At 32.7% G+C, this 19306-nt stretch overlaps 1 protein-coding gene and 2 long non-coding RNA genes across 3 annotated transcripts; all 3 read right to left on the reverse strand.

The window, feature by feature from the left end:
* Positions 1–2025: 2025 nt before the first annotated feature.
* On the reverse strand, positions 2026–2457 carry LOC114423071. The gene is made up of 2 exons (XR_003668788.1): positions 2341–2457; positions 2026–2238 (listed from the first exon to the last, which is right to left on the reverse strand). It is a non-coding gene; the product is annotated as an uncharacterized LOC114423071 (long non-coding RNA).
* A 1853-nt stretch (positions 2458–4310) lies between these two features.
* On the reverse strand, positions 4311–6090 carry LOC114420937. Its single transcript, XR_003668464.1, has 3 exons — positions 5364–6090; positions 5194–5268; positions 4311–5092 (listed from the first exon to the last, which is right to left on the reverse strand). It is a non-coding gene; the product is annotated as an uncharacterized LOC114420937 (long non-coding RNA).
* Positions 6091–13825: 7735 nt separating this feature from the next.
* On the reverse strand, positions 13826–18609 carry LOC114423543 (DNA-directed RNA polymerases I and III subunit RPAC1-like). Its single transcript, XM_028390345.1, has 9 exons — positions 18292–18609; positions 17855–18040; positions 16023–16149; positions 15765–15851; positions 15470–15663; positions 14889–14984; positions 14696–14789; positions 14347–14466; positions 13826–14145 (listed from the first exon to the last, which is right to left on the reverse strand). The coding sequence occupies exons 1-9, from the start codon at positions 18454–18456 to the stop codon at positions 14042–14044; spliced, it is 1173 nt and encodes a 390-aa protein (XP_028246146.1). The 5' UTR covers positions 18457–18609; the 3' UTR covers positions 13826–14041.
* Between the last annotated feature and the right edge of the window lie 697 nt (positions 18610–19306).

Below are 19306 nucleotides of genomic sequence, written 5' to 3' on the forward strand. Positions count from 1 at the left end.
TGGAGAAATAAGAAAAAAAATGGGGTGAAAGTGGAATAAAAGAGAAATTGAGTATATGAATATAATGATTTTTTTGAGATATAGTTTGACATTAAAATGAAAATAGTTCATAAATGTTGGATGTGGTAGAAGAACACTACTACAAAAGCAGAATTCAACGTCGGTTTAAATGGGTATACTACGTCGGTTGAAGACCGTCGTTGTCTGCGACGACGTAATAAATTCGATGGCTTTCAAAGACGGTTATAGAAAACCGTCGTAGATATTACAGAATTCTAAGACGGGCTGTCGGACAGCCCCGTCTTTAGAACTTACTAGAGACTACGACGGCCATAAGGACAACACCGTCGTAGACATAATCTTGTTCTACGACGGTTGTTTCCAAAGGACCGTCGTAGTAAGGTCCACAATTCAAACACGGCTGTCAACAGCCCCGTCGTAGAAGTAACAACAGACTACGACGGGCATGGGGACCCCACCGTCGTAGAAGTAACAACAGACTACGACGGTTGTCTTCCCAGAACCGTCGTAGAAGGGTCCTATCACTACAACGGTGTTTTGTTGCGGACGACCGTCGTAAGAGACGGTGTTAATACTACTACGGTCACGTAACAACACCGTCGTTGAGATAAACGTGTTCTACGACGGTTGTATGACATGGACCGTCGTAGACTTGTATTAATACTACTACGGTTTGCTTTGTAGGTCCGTCTTAGAAACATCACGTTTCTACGACGGTCGTTTCCTTAGAACCGTCGTGGAATGTTTTTTTTTTTTTTTAACAGCAAATTGTGCAGTAATAATGTGCTGGTTCCACGGTTTTATTTTTAACCCAAGCCTTGTGGATGGCTGTTCAGGTTATAGTACGTGCACAATTGTCCTATAATTTGAACCTGATCATAATAATCGGGAGAAATATACATTTAATTAGTCAAATTTAATGATAAGAGCACATAATTAAGGAATAAAAAGATGATATAAGCACTTTGAAAATCGTAAAAGCAAATGAAAATGCTTCTTAGAAGGATACATGCATGATATATAATGTCTGTTGATTTTAAAGTCATTAAATTAAGACACAGAGCTTAATTAAGGATCCCTAGTGACTCAACCATTTGTTCATTGAAGTGATTACCTTGTAATAAGATCTGTTGAAGGTCACAGCTTGGTTGATGTGTCCCCCTGTAGCAACAACAAGAACAAACAAACCCAATAAATCATAGACTTAAATATGGTAATTTAGAGGAACAACAAAGTGACCACCACCCTGATGGTAATTTCAGGTCACCTGCAGGTTTAAACAAAGGAGGTGGCATGGGGGTACCTCCTTGTTATGAACAGAGAAGCTTCAATGGAGGGCAGCAGAGACATAACAGCAATGACAGAGGGTGAACTCACAAACACAGGGGTGCAGAAGGAAATAATACTCAAAAGAAAGGTAAAAAAGCCCACCTATTTGAAGGATTTCGTCTGAAGGAATCTAGTGAGAATTTTGCAGCTCACGCAATCTTCCACAATCCTCCTGCTGATGCTGCATATCTGAGGGGAAGCAGCCATAACAGAATTAGTTATGTAATATTCCTAGGATTATACCAATTCTAGAAGCAAATTATTCCTTCCTAGGATCTATAAATACTATGTAAATAACAGAAGGATTAATAATGAAAAAGCTGGGAATTCCTTATCTTAGATCTTCTTCTCTTGGTCTTCCTTTCTTGCTCTGGAGGAGCTGAACCTCTAAATCAGCCACATTCATAACACTCCTTGTAGTCCTTGTCAGCACCACCCTGAGTGTAAGTTACCTAGCTGGGTTTAAAGTCAGCAATTGTAGCAGTAAAAGTTAATGACACGACAATATTATGATAGACAATTAAGTACAAGCAAAAAAGTTAGTTATCAAATGTTAAGTGAAACAAAAAGCAGAGAGAAAATTAAATTCAGTATACAACTCAAGCATTAACTGAAACAATATACTGTTCAAGGCACACGGCCACATTGAAGGGCTGGATAGGAAATTGTTCAAGCTGAGAGAAAATTAAATTAAATATACAACTCAAGTTATCTAAACAATGTACTGTTCTCAGCAGACAAATAAAATTCTGGCCTACACGAAAACTGTTCCTAAGTTATCAAATTTTTTCTTGGTTCGCATTTCTTCATTTGGATAAAATAGGCCGCCCATTTATGCCGGAGTGTGGTCATGGTCTCTTCTGTTAGCGGTGATCGATCAGAAAACCACTGCACATGTATATATGAATTTATTAGTAAATGACATAGCATCAGGTAAAAAGTAATGACGTCTAATTACATTAACAAGTAAATCAATAATCAGAAACATACGTGAATCCAGTCATCCTTCAATCCACCACTTACGATGCACCATATCCATTGCATAACATAGTATCCACACTCGTAATTTCCTGTTTGAACATGACTCTACACGACATACGCACACACATTACGTTGTGAATTCAGTCAACGCAAACAGAAATGACATCCATATGGCATTTGGAATTTAAATAAACATGTACCTTTGCTTCACTTCTGCTGTAACAGAAAAAGAGATTAACACTAAAGAAAAGAATCTTGATCCTGTTTTGGGTTTGAATGCTGGTACCTATACAAATAAAACTAAATGCTTATGAAAATCTAGTTATAAGATGTAATGATGCATACATTTGCAAATTTTGATACTTGATGTCATTCTTTTGTTATATAATAATAACCTTTTTATTCTGGATGTGTCCTAATTTATGGTTTAATTATGTAGATTCATTATTTTTTTGACACTCAAGATTTCTTAGATATGTGTGAATTACGAAGTCGAGCTTAGTGTAATGATTTTTTTATCTCTCACTGTAGCCTATCTATTCCCTAGCAGCTTAAGTCCTGAGATTCTAGAAGGTTTACTAAGATCAGGTTTGCAATGATACGGCATGTAGATGTCACAATGGATCAGGTTTGGGGATGGCTTTCATGTCTGCAAGGTAAGAATCTCTTGGAGGTTGTTTTTGGATAGACTCCCCACTAGGGGAAATTTGTCCACAAGAAGCATTCCTATTCAGGATATTACGTGCCCTCTTTGTGGCTGTCAGCATGAGGAGGCTGGGCATCTTTTCTTCCACTGCAAAATGACTAAGGGGCTGTGGTGGGAATCCATGAGATGGATCCGGGGTATATGAGCTCTTCCAGCTGATCCGGCTAGCCATTTTATTCAATTCTGTCATTACTACCATGGCGTCCTTGGAGAATTGCTTACATCAGGTTTCTGAACAGATTAACAGACTATGTATATGTACGCTTATGGTGAATGTGGGAAGTATTGCTGATCGCTCCAAGGCAAAAAAGGGTATGTTCTAGATTTTATTTGTCAAGTTCATGTTTTATGTTCTGACTTTGTTTTACATATATCAAGAATTGCTTTTCTGGGATCAAACCGCCAAAGGCATTGTCGGAGAGGTTGAGAAGTTTAAGGTTTGTCATTTTACCAATTAGCTGAGGTAGTTCACCGGAGATAACATTGTTTGAGAGGGAAAGTACATGAAGTTCAGAAGAGTTGAAGATAGTGTTGGGTAGATAGCCATTGAGGAAGTTGTTGGAAAGATCAATGTGGCGAAGGTATTGGATCAAGCCTAAGTCTTCAGAAATGGAACCCAAAAGCTGGCTATTGGGAAGGGCCAAGCTAGTTACTCTGAAAAAGTCAGGGGTACCAGGGGCTCCAATTTCACTGCATGCATGCAACACCATGCCATGAACAAGGTGTTACATCGTCGTAGTTCCAGTTCTTTAAGACTGATAATGGGTCGCTGAGGATGGAGTATTTGAATTTAAGCAGGTGAATCCCATCAGAGTTAAGAGGTGTAACAAATTGAGATGTAACAGATTGAAGAAGTAGAAGAAGGAAGGATATGGTTACCAAGTACAACTTGTTTGTTTTGTTCACCAAATCTTTTGATCAGTTTGGTGCTTTGGGGGGTTAGAGAATTAGTCGCAGAACTTTTGGGGTAGGTAGAATGTGTTAGAGTGTGGCAGGCAAACAGGCTGTATGTGAGAGCACGAAAAATGATTAAATGAGGGTACTGAGAAAATGAAGGAGGAATTGGATTGATTTTGTACAGAGAAAGTGGCTGCAGAAAGAAAAGATAATTCTCTTTTGGATGGAAGTGTCCAAGACAGCACAAATACATCAATAACTAAAACTACTGCAACTCTTTTGGATTGCTACAATCCTCCTTACATAGATTATGATCATGCCCATGCGAGTCATAATAGGGAAAGTTCATCACAACTAATAATTCCCAGCTCGGTTGTTCAGGTTGATGGCTCTTATATTCGCTCAACAATGGATGCAAAGAAAGCAAGATTTGAAAGTAACACTGGGAAGAGCTTCTAGGTAGACAAGCAGTGACAATGATTTACAGCATGTCCTCCATATTGTTTCCATTACTAATTGAGTAATAGTATTTATATGTGAAATTAGACTGAAGGAAATCCAAGGGTTGGAAAAATATAGGTTTTTCCTTGAATTATTGAGATCAATATGGCGCAGGCATGATGGACTTTCCCATAATTGACCCTGGTTGAAGTTGAGAGACAAGCAAGAAGGTATATATATTTGCGCTACTGTAGTTTGATTTTAATTTTAGGGTACATGTATATTCGTTAAATGTGTTTATACTTTATAGATATTACAATACGTGGTAGGGTTATCGTTTATTGACAACTCTTCAGAACTGTGTCAGTCTATATATATGTTTTGTCTAGAATTGAACTTTTCACCCCCTCAATCCTGAAAAAATTGTTGAGATGTTTCATTATTATTATTTTAATTTGCTGAGATGTCTCAAAGTGGACATGTTGATGTTTCATTATAAATAATTCGAGTTTATTCAATTACAGACATAACTAAGGATGGAGACAGCAAATCTAAAGCTCAAATTAAACATAGGGGGTTTCATGAAGTTCAGTGTACTAACTTGCACAATAGACCAAACGATGCTCAACGAAACTGATAATGTGGCACAGGATGACACCACTGATGAAGGATGGCAGCAGGCCGTTCCCGAAGCTCGTCTTTGGATTTTAAACCCCACTGAAACGCAAAAAAATAAAATTACAAGCCATAGCTGCAGATTACATAAGAACCTAAACAAAAATCATAGTTTCTGTCACAAAACACACAATGTATCTTACCTTATGGAACCACCTTATCTTCCTTAAACACTATGATGTACACCACGATGAAGACAACCAACAACAACAAAGGGCCTGAGACGACAAGGAAGCAGAATCGTCAAATGAATGAAGGAATATAACACATGCAAATGAAGGGATAGACAAAGAAGACCTAAATGCAGGCTTACCTTTGTCGGCGGCGGCTGCAAACGGAACAACAGGCAACGGACACGAGATGCTGTTTGTCGGAGACGAAGCTCTTTGTCGGAGAAGAAGGTCTGTGTAGCTAGGGCGCCAAAGTAAGGGCAAGTAGTCGAAAAATGGAGCAAAGAAGTGATACGGCGCGCCAAAGTAAGAGAAAGTAACAAGCACGTGCCGTAAACGTGATACAATTTGGGATACAATGACGGGTCCTAGAAAAGACCGTCTTTGAATGACGCCCGCCACGTGTCTGTACAAAACATACAACGACGGCTCTTCTAACAAACCCGTCTTTGTATGTTGACGCATCAAATACGAAGACGGGTCTAGGGCAAGACCGTCTTCGTAACTAAATGACGAAGATGATTACGTGTTTATACTGTAACCATACAAAGACGGCTTTTGGCCAAAGACCGTCTTTGTACTTTAATGGCTCCAATCACGTGGCCTCCACGTGAAACCATTAACGATACAAAGTCGGGTGTTCGAGAGGACCGTCGTGGTACTTGAACGCCTCCAATCACGTGGCCTACACGTGAAACCACCAACAATCCAAAGACGGGTATCTGGATACAACCGTCTTTGGATTTTGAATCCTCAAATCACGTGGCTGGCACGTGAAAGTACTTTAAAAACAAAGACGGTCTCACCAGACCACCGTCTTTGTATTCTGGTGGGCCGACTCAGGTGGTTGCCCCGTGCTACCATTAACGATACAAAGACGATTATTCACCAAAAACCGTCTTTGTAACTTACCCACCTAATTACGAAATGCCACAACAGCTGGATGTCTACGACGGGTAACGGCAAACGTTGTCGTTCTCATGCGCTTAATTACAAACATGCCACCGATTCACCTTCTACGACGGTTCTTTGCAACCGGCGTAGAAGTCCTGACGTAGAAAGCTGATTTTGTAGTAGTGGAAGTTGGTATCTAACAATCTAGTGAATTAAGATCTGAATCCTATTTAAAGCATGTCTGCGTTAGTATTTGACGGTGTTTCTAACAAAATTACCTTCAAAGAGAAATAATTCTAGAAAAAAAATTAAATCCCACATTCATATAGTTTTTCAATAATATTATATCTTCTTTATATATATATATATATATATATATATATATATTCATGAATATATTCCTACTTATTAATCGAATCGAAGAAGTTATTAAATAAAAACAAAGGTATTTAATATCATGAAAACATAAAAATATTTGATATTTACCCTAATTAATAATTATAAAGATTCATCAAAGAAATAAGTAAGAAGATACAAAATTATTCATGAATTTAAAATTTTAGAAATGAACCAAAAATATATAATATATTTTAAAAATCAGAGTTGTATTAGTCAATTCAAAGTATTTTAGTGAACATGGATTTTTTTTTTTATACAAAATAGGTTGACATCTTTTAAATATAAATAAAATTTATCTAATATGTTCCCAATTTCTGAACTCTCACACAATCTCTTAATTTATATAATATTATGTATCTCTCTTATTAACACAAATTTGACAATAGACTTTAGGAAATTATGTACAAAATAATATAAGTAATTAAACTTAAGTTGAAAGTTTAGAATTTAAGTATTGACTATATAATTACATCAAATACTTAAAATCATAATTTTATTATTCATAATGAATCTATGTAATTTGTATATAATTATTTCTAGCAGATGATACATGTAGTCTAAACAAATTAAGATAATGAATTTGAATATAATTAGTCCATTTTTTAATGTGTTTAAAGTTTTATATGATTTTTTGTGAAGGGATTGGTTGATTGTTTTACCGAGTTAAATAACATATGCACTTCTCATTTTTAATTTTTCATATGATACTTTTGAATATTGTTTAATGTGTTTATTTGAGGTTTTCTTTTTCTTTAAAGGTTTAATTGAGGTTATTCACTCACTTTTATCAATTTCATAAATGTTTTTAAAATTTTTATAAAAAAATATTAACACATGTCAATGTTTGTTGACCTGTATTTCTTTGAATCTGAATAATCCCCACAAGCCTCTTTCTCAAACGTTTCTACAGTTTCACATTGACTAATGTCAGAATTATATTCATTATTAAATGCGAGATTGACCAATTATAAAAGTGTTCTAATATTTTACAACAATTAAATGTATATCCAACTACAGTTATATCCATAATTATCCAATTAATGACTTTAACTTATTAACTTTTATAAATTTACAAGTTTAGTTATTCTTTTATAAGTTACTCACGAATAAAATTTTTTTTAGTAAACTCAAAAATTCTAAATAATCTTAATAGACTATTGAGTTTATCAACAAGTTAACAAATTAGTATATTAAAAAAATTAAATCAAAATGTAAGTTATTTGAAATTGTTTTCTGTAAATTTTAACTTTAATTCATGTAAAATTTTAATTCTCATAATTTTTATTTACACTCATTCTTCTTAAATTTTCGATTGCTTAAATTAAGTTCTTCATTTTAAATTTTATCCAAAATAATTAACAGAAATATAATGTAACATATTATTAATTTATATAAATGAATAAAAAATATTACATATTTAAATTTAACCTATGAGAAGTACCAACTGCCGTTTTTTTATTTAATCATTCTATTTTTTTTGTAACATATAAACCAATAATAGATTGCACCTCAATTACATTTTGGTTATTTATTGGATGAAATTTTAGAATTTGGAACTAATTAACTTGAACAATTAAAACAAATTATAAAAACTAAATGCCGTAATTAAATTTAAGAGAAACAAAATAACACATAAGTTAACTAATATAAAGAATAAAAATATAATTAAGTTTATATAAATTTTAGAAAATAATTATTTATATAAAAAAAATTTAAAAAAAGGTGTTTTAAAGGTATAGTTATTTGTTACTAGTACTACATTGTAATGACAAGTAAGGTGTGACATGTGTCCACCGTAGTGCCAACATTAACCAGCTTTCTTTTTCATCTCAGGTAGCTGTTGCTATTAAACATGGACACATTTCTATTATGATATCACCCAGACTCTCTGGCCATTTTCTTTTTCTTTCTGTGGCCAAGAATCTTCCACCTATATGGCAAGAAAATGTCACAACATGAAATGTTAAGTTTCATAAATAGCTCAACCAAATCAAGAAATAAGAATACATGCTAGCTAGTGTATCTATGTATTTTTCTAGATGGTACAAAAATTTAAAAGTACGCCATATATATCTTTATTAGTAATGTACTAATGTGTTAAGTGAATAACATGTTTAGTAGGTTTAACAAATATTGATAAAACAATAAAAATAAAAAAAACAATGCTTAAACCATCCCAATTAATTTACTTTTACCTTCAATTCATAGCAACGTGTTTCACTTTTTAAAAATAAAAAATAAAATGTAAGATACTAAAGTGAATCAAGGCCGAAACATGACAATGTGAAAGGAGTAAACAACTAAACGTAATCCTATGTACGTAGCAATCCAAACATGACGAATTCTCATACAGGTCACTATTTTTTTTTTCCACATTGTTATTTATGCAAAATATTCCCCAATTTTAATCTAATTAACTGAAAAAAGTAAAAAATTAAGAAAAAAAAAAAGAAAAAAAAAATAGACAGTGCTTGATAGAATATGAACAAGGTTTTGGGATAAAAATCTCTAGGAATATTACTAACGGTTTTCTTCTTTCTTTGAAGTCAAAACCTAATAATAGTGTTTTAGGTTCTGTATAGATTCTAACGCTAGCTAGAATACTTATTGAACGTACGTGTAAGATGTAAATCATGCATATATTGGAAGTGACCTCACTCTCGTGAATCACATCACCTACATGCTGCATGCATAATTAATATTTTAGATGAAATAAATAGAAGAATAAATAAATAAATAATGCATGAAGCAGTAATAATAATCCTGATGTAAATAAGTTTCAATCAAGACAAGTCTTTATATGTAAACGCAAACTTTCACGATATATATGACGAGTTTTTTTATTTTTACATTTGTTCGGCGTTGTGTGGTTAAATTAAAAAAAAAAGTTTGAATTTAAAGTTTAAACCAATAGGTCCCTATTTGAACCTAAGAAATGTAATCTTTTTTTTTTTTAATTCAAAAAATAAGTTTTCTTTAACTTATTTTACCGTCGCTTATTTTTTTTATTATAAATGTTAAATTTTATTAATTTAACTGTTGATTTGAGAGTTTATATGAAATAAATTAATCCTGTAGTTTTTTGTAATTTAAAAAAGTACTGAATATTTCATTAACTTACTTTATTTTAACGTTTAATTAATATGTTTTTTCAAAATATAAGTGAAAGTTGATTATAAAATAACGCAACCATCAATGTTCTCAAATTTAATATACATAATTATTAAAATATTGTTGCATGAACTGCTGAATTAAAATTCAATCATAAAAAATTGTTAAGCAAGCGTGTAAATACTTACTCTTAAACTAAGTAATTCCTTGAGACATGAAGTATTATATTTTAATAGGTACTTTATTTTTAAAGGGTTTTAATTGGTACCTAGTGTATGACATGAAAAAAGGTTGTTACACATTATTTTGTCTTTGCATGAAAGGGATAAGTGGCGGTGCCATGTTAGAAAAGTTTAAAATGTCGGAGTGACAAATATTAAAAAAAAAAACTTTGAAAGTTGAAAGAATTAGATAGACATTAGCAGCTAGCAAGCTATGGCTATAGATAATAAGAACCCATAAACTCCACTTTTATGGCAGAGACTTGTAAAAAGCAGAACTTGACTTTGGTCACATGGACCATTTCCAATTAACATTGCATGTACCACAACTATTATGACATGAGAAATGCTAACAAACACTTTTTAATATATTTCCAGCATTTTTTTTACTCTTTAATGAAAGTTATTAGAGATTGTAATATTTTAGGAGTTCATTTTCTTATTAATCAGTCTCACTTATAATTTTAATAAAATAAATAAATAATAACAAAAATTATACTATCATTTAATAAAAATTATCACATATAGTAATTTTTTAACAATAACTACTCTAAAGTAGTACTTATCATTATTTCTTATTTATTGATAATATTTTTTTTTTACAAATACGTAGTACATAAAAATTAAATTCTTTAATAATTTTTAACTAATGATTAAGAATGCATTAAAAAGAGTGTGGTGAAAAATAGCGCTCTTCATCAACATATATGGTAATAAGTTTTTTTTTTTATGGATTTGGTAATAAGTTGTATCTTCATAAATTTAACTTTCAAATTGAGCTTGTCTTTTCGATTTGTACCCGAAAACAGAACAACAATAATAATCCTGTTTTGTTTTATTAGTCTTTTAAAATCTCATAGACACAGTAATTACCAAAAAAACACATTAATATATAGTAGCTTAAAATGTTATAGGCACACCATTCTCCCATGTGTTTCACCTTTCTGGCTTTTCCCATTTGCTTATGCTTGTTAGTTTTAACTCTTATGGCCATCACATGCTTAGAGATGTGGTTTCACATGTGGTTTTAACTCTTATTTTAGTAATATGTCCCCATTGTGTGATTATTGGCCAAAGGTATCAAAGCATCGATGGTAAGTTAATTACAATTTTTTTTTTTTGAATCTTTGCTAAAGATAAAGGGCTAATTAATACAATGCTTACACCGATTGACAATTGTTTAGGAAAAGACTAAATTTTTTTAAGGAATATTAAAGCCATGAACTTTGAATCAATGTGCTACCTATTTAAGCTAGGCCAAATTTTAGGTCACATTTTTCTGATAGATATGTTGTACAAAAAGAAGAGCACGCGTTTCAAAGTTGATATCTAGAAGCCACAAAGAAATCTTATCTCTTATATAATTTTATGATCTTGCTTTCCTTTTTGTGTTTCTTTTGGATGCCTTTCCCTTTGCTAATTCTATAAAAACTAAATGTTTGGAAGTTGTTTTAGAATCTTTGAAAATATATAAGAAGAATTAGATAAACAAATTAAAGTTAAAGACACTAGCATACCTTTTTTTTTTCCAATTGTAAGATAACATGACACTCAATTTGCATAATCTTTGTCTTTTGCTTAAAGTTTCTCAATGGCCAGTGGCATAGAGATGTTAATTAAAAAAACAAGAAGAGGGAATTTGGAAAGAATAGAGAAACATGGAAAAAGGGAACGAAGGGGATAGATAATGCCAAAGTGACACACTACTAGTCACCATAAATGTAAGCTTTTCCACGTGTAAGATGCTCCAATAACGCAGAATTGCATGAGTCACTTATTTGTCAAAAGTGGGGAATCACCTCATTTAATATTGAAGGGTGGCAATGTGGTTTGGCTGGTTGAAAAATATGACAGAAGCTATGGTGCTAAATTGTTTCTCAGTTTTTTTTTTTTCTGTATGATATTGGTTCATGACACATTGGATTGAGATAAATAAATGAAATTAATTTAATCTTTAAAAATTTGAGAGCCACTTCAATTTAGTTTTTTTTATATATAGAAAAATTAACATTATTTTTTTAATAATAAATATGACATTAATTCAATTATCTAATCTAATTATAGTAAAAAGTGAACATCAATTTAGACTTTCAATAGTAAAAAATAGCATTGCTTTAATAATTCAATCATCTGGTTTGTGCATAAAAAAATATTTTTAAACCTATTTTTTATGTTTAAGGAGCTAAATTAATACATTACATATTTATCGGGCTAAATAATACTATTACGTTTTTTTAAGAGAAAATATTATTAACCTATCATCATAAAATAAACATTTATTCTATGATTTTTTTAAAAGAAAAAATTATTCCATGATTATAAATGTATTCATATGTCTTTCAAAATAAATGTATTCATATAAACACAGTACTTTATACTACTATTAGTCTATTACAGTATCAATGTCCAATAACGACATATTTTATGGAATAACGAGATATTTTAATTGATCATGGTTTGCACCATTTGTGGATGAGTATATTTGGGTTTATGTTATGTATGTTGACTTATGGAATTCATAATAAATATTAGGAAGTTTTATATAATAATAATAATTTTAATTCCATCTAAAATAAAAATCATTTTAATTTAAGAAGTACAATTTATTCCATTATCCAAGTAATTAATATGTTAATACTGCATAAATCACACTAGATGTTAGTATTGTTCTGTTTAAATGATGAACAAAATGTTGGATATCTAAAAATGAACTTTTAAGCTGTTTTTCATAAGATCTCACTTAGGAGTTAGGACTATCCTTTAAAGAAGAAAGATTCCACTCACCACTCCCCTATATAACGACATAATAAAGGCATCTTTTTTTTTTCATATTCAAAATTGCTAATTTACATATAAACAAATGTTAAAAATAGTGATTTTCCCCCCTGTTTTAGCACAAGCATGAGAGTTGAATGTGATTTAGATAGATTACTTTTATTCTCATGTACAAGATGTACAATGGTGGCAATATTTAATTTAAACCTAACACCTTGTACAAATTATCTAAAATCTCCAACCACTAGACTGATCACAATAGGTATTTAGATAGAGTTTGAGATGTGGAGAAATAATATAAAAAAAACACTATTTTTTAAATTTTCAAAAAATTTGAAATAATTATTATTTCAAAATAAATTAATCCAAATACTTAAACCCTTACATAGGTAAGCCGCAAGTGGAACAACTACTCAACTTATGGGGAACTTTTCTTGAGCAAGTCCAAAAGCTTGTTGTTGATTTAATTTATAGAATAAAAAGCTACTATGTTGCACTGCACCTACATGGAAAGCACAAACCGACATGTATTTGATGGTGATTACTGAGTGGTGAGGGTGGTCAGCCATATGTTCAGCACACTGTTTGGATCAATTGGATTGGCTACCATTCATTGAATGTCAGCTTCAAATAAATTAAAGGAGCCGAAGACTTTAGTGTAAAATAAATAGTTGCATTTCCAATAAAAGGGAATGAAATTTTAATTATGCATCAAATTTGTACAAATTATTTTATAACAAAAAGAAGATACAGAAAAAAAATGTGAATTAATAAAAAATAAAAATATAAAATATCATTAACATTATAGAAAATACTGCAGAAAATAATAATTATAAAAGCATTATAGAAAACATAGTATAAATAACACACCTTTAAAAATGCTAACTGCCATGTAAACATGTGCTACAAGTAGAAGGGTAAAATATAATCCTATAAATATTTTAATTTTTTAATTTTTTTTCTTAATTTTATTCCTTATAAATTATATTTTTTTATATAAAATAATAATCATTATCTCCACTAAAATAAAGAACTTTAAAAAAATTAAAATGAGTTAAAAAATAATTGGATGGCTAAAACTAAATTTAACTAGTTTTGCAAGAACTAAACATATTTAAGTCTAAGCAAAAGCATTGAAGTGCTTTTAAGTGCAAACCTGTTTGCTCTACAAAATCAAATCGGAGTGTGGTCAGCAAAGCATCCTCTTTTGATAAAATCAAATATATTAAGCTGCTAGATTTGGATAATACAGATAATGGATATGCAGACATGCATGCACCGTTTCTTTTTCTTTGGTACACCGCTTAACTATGAGTAAGAAAAGAACTTTCATATTATAAAAAAAATGGAATCATAACAGAACTGAATCAAGGACCACATTTATCCATTTCACTGATTTTAAGACATGGCAAAAAGAAGAATCAAGAAAGCTCAGTAATCACACGTTCACATTTATCTTCCAAAATCTTCACAGCTTCAGTAAACAGCACTTCAGGGGGTAATGCTCCAGTTGATTCAATAGTAACTACACAAACAAGCAAAAAGAAACAATAGTCCTTGTCAGAACTCTTGTCAAACCAACGTTTGCACAAAATTTAGTTGTATACTTGTATGATAATCAGGTAATTTTCGAGATAGAAATTTAAAATTATGTAGGAACTCTTTGCATGCATCACTCATTTCTCACCTGCCAAAATATATCAATCAGAGTTCACATAATACTTACAAATGAAATGATTTTTAACACGGCGTAATGATACACGATCTTCCCATTCTTTGCCCCCTCTGATGCATTCCCTACACAAAGTGCAATCCCGTGGTCTGGCTACTTTTGCCCTTCTTTTACCTACTCAACAACCAAATCAGCAAATTAAGAAAGTACCAAAGAAATAGGAACTTGGGATCAAATGTTGTTATCATTAACAATAGCATGTTATGTGCAGCAACAAAAGACAGGCATTGATGCAAAACCAATGGCACTTGTTCACACAATCATCCTTCACCATCATGGTCCACAACATAAAGATATAAACATAAAATTGATGTGTCAAGCACTGACAAAAAAACTGAATTACCTTTTCCAATGTCTTCAATATCAAACACATTAACTGGACACTTGTTTTTTAATTCTTCAGCCAGCTCATCCTCAACATCTTTCAAGAGTACAACCTAAAGAAAAAAAAAACCAAGCTTACAGATGTCAGGATTTGCAAATTTTAGGCAGCGTGTGAATGTAACTAGTAGATGAGATATTTGATATTCCCTTACCTCTGGAAGCATCCGATACCAAGTGGTGGCAACTGGGGACCATTTTGCATGTGTCTTTCCAGTGCCTTTAACTGCATGCGCTTCAAGTTCAATTTCCTACAATAGTATGTGTTTACAACATTCAGTAAGTATGGCTTCCAGTATTCTATATGAAGACATGCAAACAGTAACAAGTTTGCAAAAGAAGAGATAACTCAGAGCCTTGCATGATAAAAGCAAAGGACAGATAGAAATAGAGGTAAATGAATCTTATGTGATAATAATTATGCCATTAATGACCAACAGTGTTGCATTACAATTATCTAGTCTACGATCAGCAGAGGAAAAAAAGAAGGTTCGCTGGAACTATAAGCATCGAAAATAAATATTAAAGTAGATTCAGGGAGGAAAGAGAACATCACCAGGACACTAATAAAAATGCCAAAAAGAGCTCCAATTTATAAATTTAAAGTAAATCACTCATCTGGACTGAAATAGGTTAACTAGGAAAAAGTACCCATGATTAAAAAATGAATTGATCTATCTCTAAACCTTAAACCATAAAATATAGGAGAGATTACACTCCTTTTAGAGAAGGTTACCTGACCAGGTCCAAGTTTAGCCAGTATAATATCCGAATATGTAAGACCAATAGAATTGTTGGAAAATTCAGGAAGTGAATCTTGGCTGCAAGTAAAAGATGTAAATGTTTTTGGTTTTGAACCTGCATTTGGTTTGACATCTTCACAGGGAAGCTCACTCCCATTAGGTAACCACTTCAGTTTATCTGATTTCACTGCATTAGTATCATAATATCATCAGACAAAAAAAGATTGCGGCAAGGGTAGAGGATGAAGTCAAATAAGAAATTAAAAGCACCATATTCAAGTCATTTACCAGTAATACGAGGTTGACCCACTTGACAACGAACATGTAGCTTGAAGACAATGGTGTTCTTTTCATTTTTGTCATCTCCTGCATTTTCTACTCAAAAGAAAGACAAAATAACAAACATTTAACCAATGCGGCCGTGCCCATGCCAGATAAGGGGTTTACACTGAAAAATGTGCATAGTATTTCTAATATTCAAGTTATCCCATGAGAAAGTCATAAAAGTAATGAGAAATACATGTATGGGTTAGTGTAGATATAGACCTGGATATTCAAATAACCTGGGATCAGCACGAATTGGAATGAGACCCAATCTATGGGAAAGAACTTCATCTTGTACAACCGATGTATTGTTTGCGATATATACTCTTTCAATAGCCATTGTTGGAACCTAAGTTATAACCACCACATAAAAATTTGATTATCACCACCAGTACTACACAACTACACCATTGCTAATACCTACTCAAAGTTATCATGCAAAGGGAAATGCATAAACTGAAAATAAAACTAATGTACAATGTTATACATAACTGGAGTAATCATAGGTGGCAGGCTTGCTGAAACAGATAATAAAAGAAATTTCCATTCAGCAAAAACATCAAACCCCCGCCCCCCGCTTTCATTCAATGTCTCCTCTAGCTTTTCATAAATTTAAAAGAAAACTTTCTTCTTGTAAGGGGCATCACATTTTTCTAGAGAGTTAGGCCATATATAATTTATCATTTCATATTAAGTATTTCCATAACAATCCTAATGTAAGCTGCCTGAATTATGAAACAAGCATTTTTGTGCGGATAATCAAATTTACAAGTTTCTGACAGACAAAGGAACAATAGAAATTTCAAAAAATGCATCATATAATTTTACCAATTCAACAACAAAGTTCATGATAAAATATGAAATAGAGATTTGAGGAAAATGCTAAAACGGATTGTCAGATTGCATTTTTATCCAGGGCGGGAAGAGGACATGACAAAAATATTATGTAAATATTAAAACTAGATGTTTTGAGGGTGAACCCTGGCACAGCAGTAAAGTTGTGCCTTGGTGACCAGTTGGTCATGGGTGGAGTCCGAAAACAGCCTCTTTGCTTATACAAGGGTAAGGCTACATACAACGAGCCTCCCCTATACCTTCACTTCACGAGGAGCCTCCGGGCAATGGGTTATGGTAGTTTTTTTTTTTAATTAAAACTAGATGTTTCACAGATTTGTTGACCGCCAGATCTCTCTCACTATTTCTCTAGACAACAAATTTTGGATTAGCAAAACTTGTAGGTAAAACAAATGAGCGAGAAACCACAACCAAAGTTTTTCTAATAGCTCAACAGTTAACAGATTTGGAAGGGAAAGTGTCTAACCATTTGGACCACCTTTCCTCTAGCACATCAGTTGAGGGAAATATTAGAATTTTGAAAGAAGCTTCTTTCCTCTAGCACATCATTAAGCATCTCTGTGATCCCTGCTCATAACTATTTATTATTATAGACAACTCCTTATAACTTATTCTGATCAGATTTACAATTGAGATCAAGAAAAGAACTCTAAATAGAAAATTTTAGCAATAGAGAAGATGAGGGAAGATTAATAATCAGAGAGGAAGATAGATGAACAAGAGGGAGATGCCTGAGTGAATTTCCAAATTCTCTCTCTTTAGGTAGAATTTAAAATTCTGTTTTTATTTAATTGAAATTTCCCATTAAAATTCTCAAATTTAAATTCATTTTAATAAACATGGAAACAATAAAGTTTAGATGCCCTTTAAAGTTACTTTCCCCTCTTAAAATGCCTTATCCAAACACATCCTAAATGTCAAACCACTTCCCCCACCAAAAATGGCAAAATTCATAGGTCATCTTATAACGCAAGCACAACAAATAATCAGTTGAAGGCGTCATTTTCTATTATCGCGTACTTACTAATTCATTACAAAATGAAAACTGACAAAAACAAATAAATGTTGGAGATTATGGCAAGGCATCTAACCTTGAGAAACTGCACTAACAAGTAACAAATGCATCAAAATATAAAAAAACCAAACAGTGTGCCATCACTACTATATATATACAGTGAGGGGAAGCAAAGATACATCACCTCTGCTATAAGGATTCTTCGAAATGCATTGGCAATTGCCGGATCGATTCCAATCATATCAAATTCAATATCGCTATCCGTCAGCCGCTTCACTTCAACCTTAAAGTTTTCACAGAAGCTATCCAACCGCACACTATTATCAACTCCCATAATAGCATAGGCACCGGAATATTGAACAGTATCAGTCTACAAAAACCAATACAAGGAAACTGTTAACAACAAAACAAGCATCATACAAGACAAGACACATACAAAACAAGTGCGGTATTTGGAATCCTAACTCCAATAATTCCAGCACCCCAATTGAAAATCTAGAAACTTTATGAAACTGGGTACTAGAAAAATAAAATAGAAAAGTAAAAAAATAACGTAGCATAAAAGGCGTAAAATTAAAATGATGAAAATAGAAGAGAAGGCTAAGGGGGAAGAGGGTTTACGTGCACAGGAGCATCGTTGTTGCAAAGAACACGTGTTTTAAAGAGTTCGAGGTGTGGAGGGAGCTTTGATGGAATATTGTCCAAGCTCAAGATGAAATCAAGTCCTAATTCATTGCTCTGTTCCGACATAGATTCATCTTCCGACGACGACGACGACGAAGACATCCTTGTTGTGCTTCTTTCTCTCTCACTCTGTCGTATCTTCTCTGTAGCGTGTGGAACGTTAGCAATTCGTTGCAATGAGTGTAGAAAGCAACATGGAGGGGTTTAGCAGTGTAGGGTTTATGGTGAATGCTTTCACGAAGAAGAGCAGAACGGTGTCGTAAGAGACTCTAGACATAGGGCAATATTTGTTTTCTTTTTTTGTTGCGGGTGGATCGTGGGAACTACTGGGCTCTAATTGCTAAATGGATCTCACTTCCTTCTAAATGTACCTACCTACTGTATTTTCTCTCCAAAAATACCCCTTTCCCAAAATTATCAGGAATTGTTCGGAGGAGTGAGTTGGCAAGTCGGACTCATTGAAAAATGTAAAATTTGTGTTAGACAATGAGAGAGAGGTACCTCAGAACAGAACAGGAAGCGTAAGAGTAAAATATGCGTTCCGGAAAAGGGGTAATTTTGGGGAAGAGGACTGAAATGAAAAAGGGGGTAAGCTTATCAACTAAGGAAGTGTGTTTAGGTATGTTCGGCTCAAGATCCTATTTGTCTGCATGGTCAGCATGGACTCTTCCTAAATTGGGACTATTGCTCCCAGTTGCTTCTTACACTCTCACCTTCCGAAATGGCCAATCTGGGATGAAAAATTACATCTCAGAATACACTTCCTTTTTCGGCTTCTGGAATGACAAATCCAAAAGGCAAAAAAAAAAAAAAAAAACTCAAAAAAAGTGTAGGAAGTAACAACCTTTAATTGGATGACAAACATAGAAGAATCCCACAGTTTCAATTTAAACTGAATTACTACATTTTACCCACACAAAAAAAGATGAATTACACTTGGACCATACTTTCC

Source organism: Glycine soja, chromosome 8, assembly GCF_004193775.1.
Source record: "Glycine soja cultivar W05 chromosome 8, ASM419377v2, whole genome shotgun sequence".
In the NCBI taxonomy this organism is placed as follows: domain Eukaryota; kingdom Viridiplantae; phylum Streptophyta; class Magnoliopsida; order Fabales; family Fabaceae; genus Glycine; species Glycine soja.

Excerpts from the sequence above, each read along its gene's own strand:
- LOC114423543 (XM_028390345.1), bottom strand. The coding sequence starts at position 18,456 with ATGTCTTCGTCGTCGTCGTCGTCGGAAGATGAATCTATGTCGGAACAG. Across the intron at positions 14,467-14,695 it reads TATTGAAGACATTGGAAAAG|GTAAAAGAAGGGCAAAAGTA; the intron begins GTAATTCAGTTT and ends GTTGTTGAGTAG. Across the intron at positions 14,146-14,346 it reads TGTTAAAAATCATTTCATTT|TTACTATTGAATCAACTGGA; the intron begins GTAAGTATTATG and ends TTGTTTGTGTAG.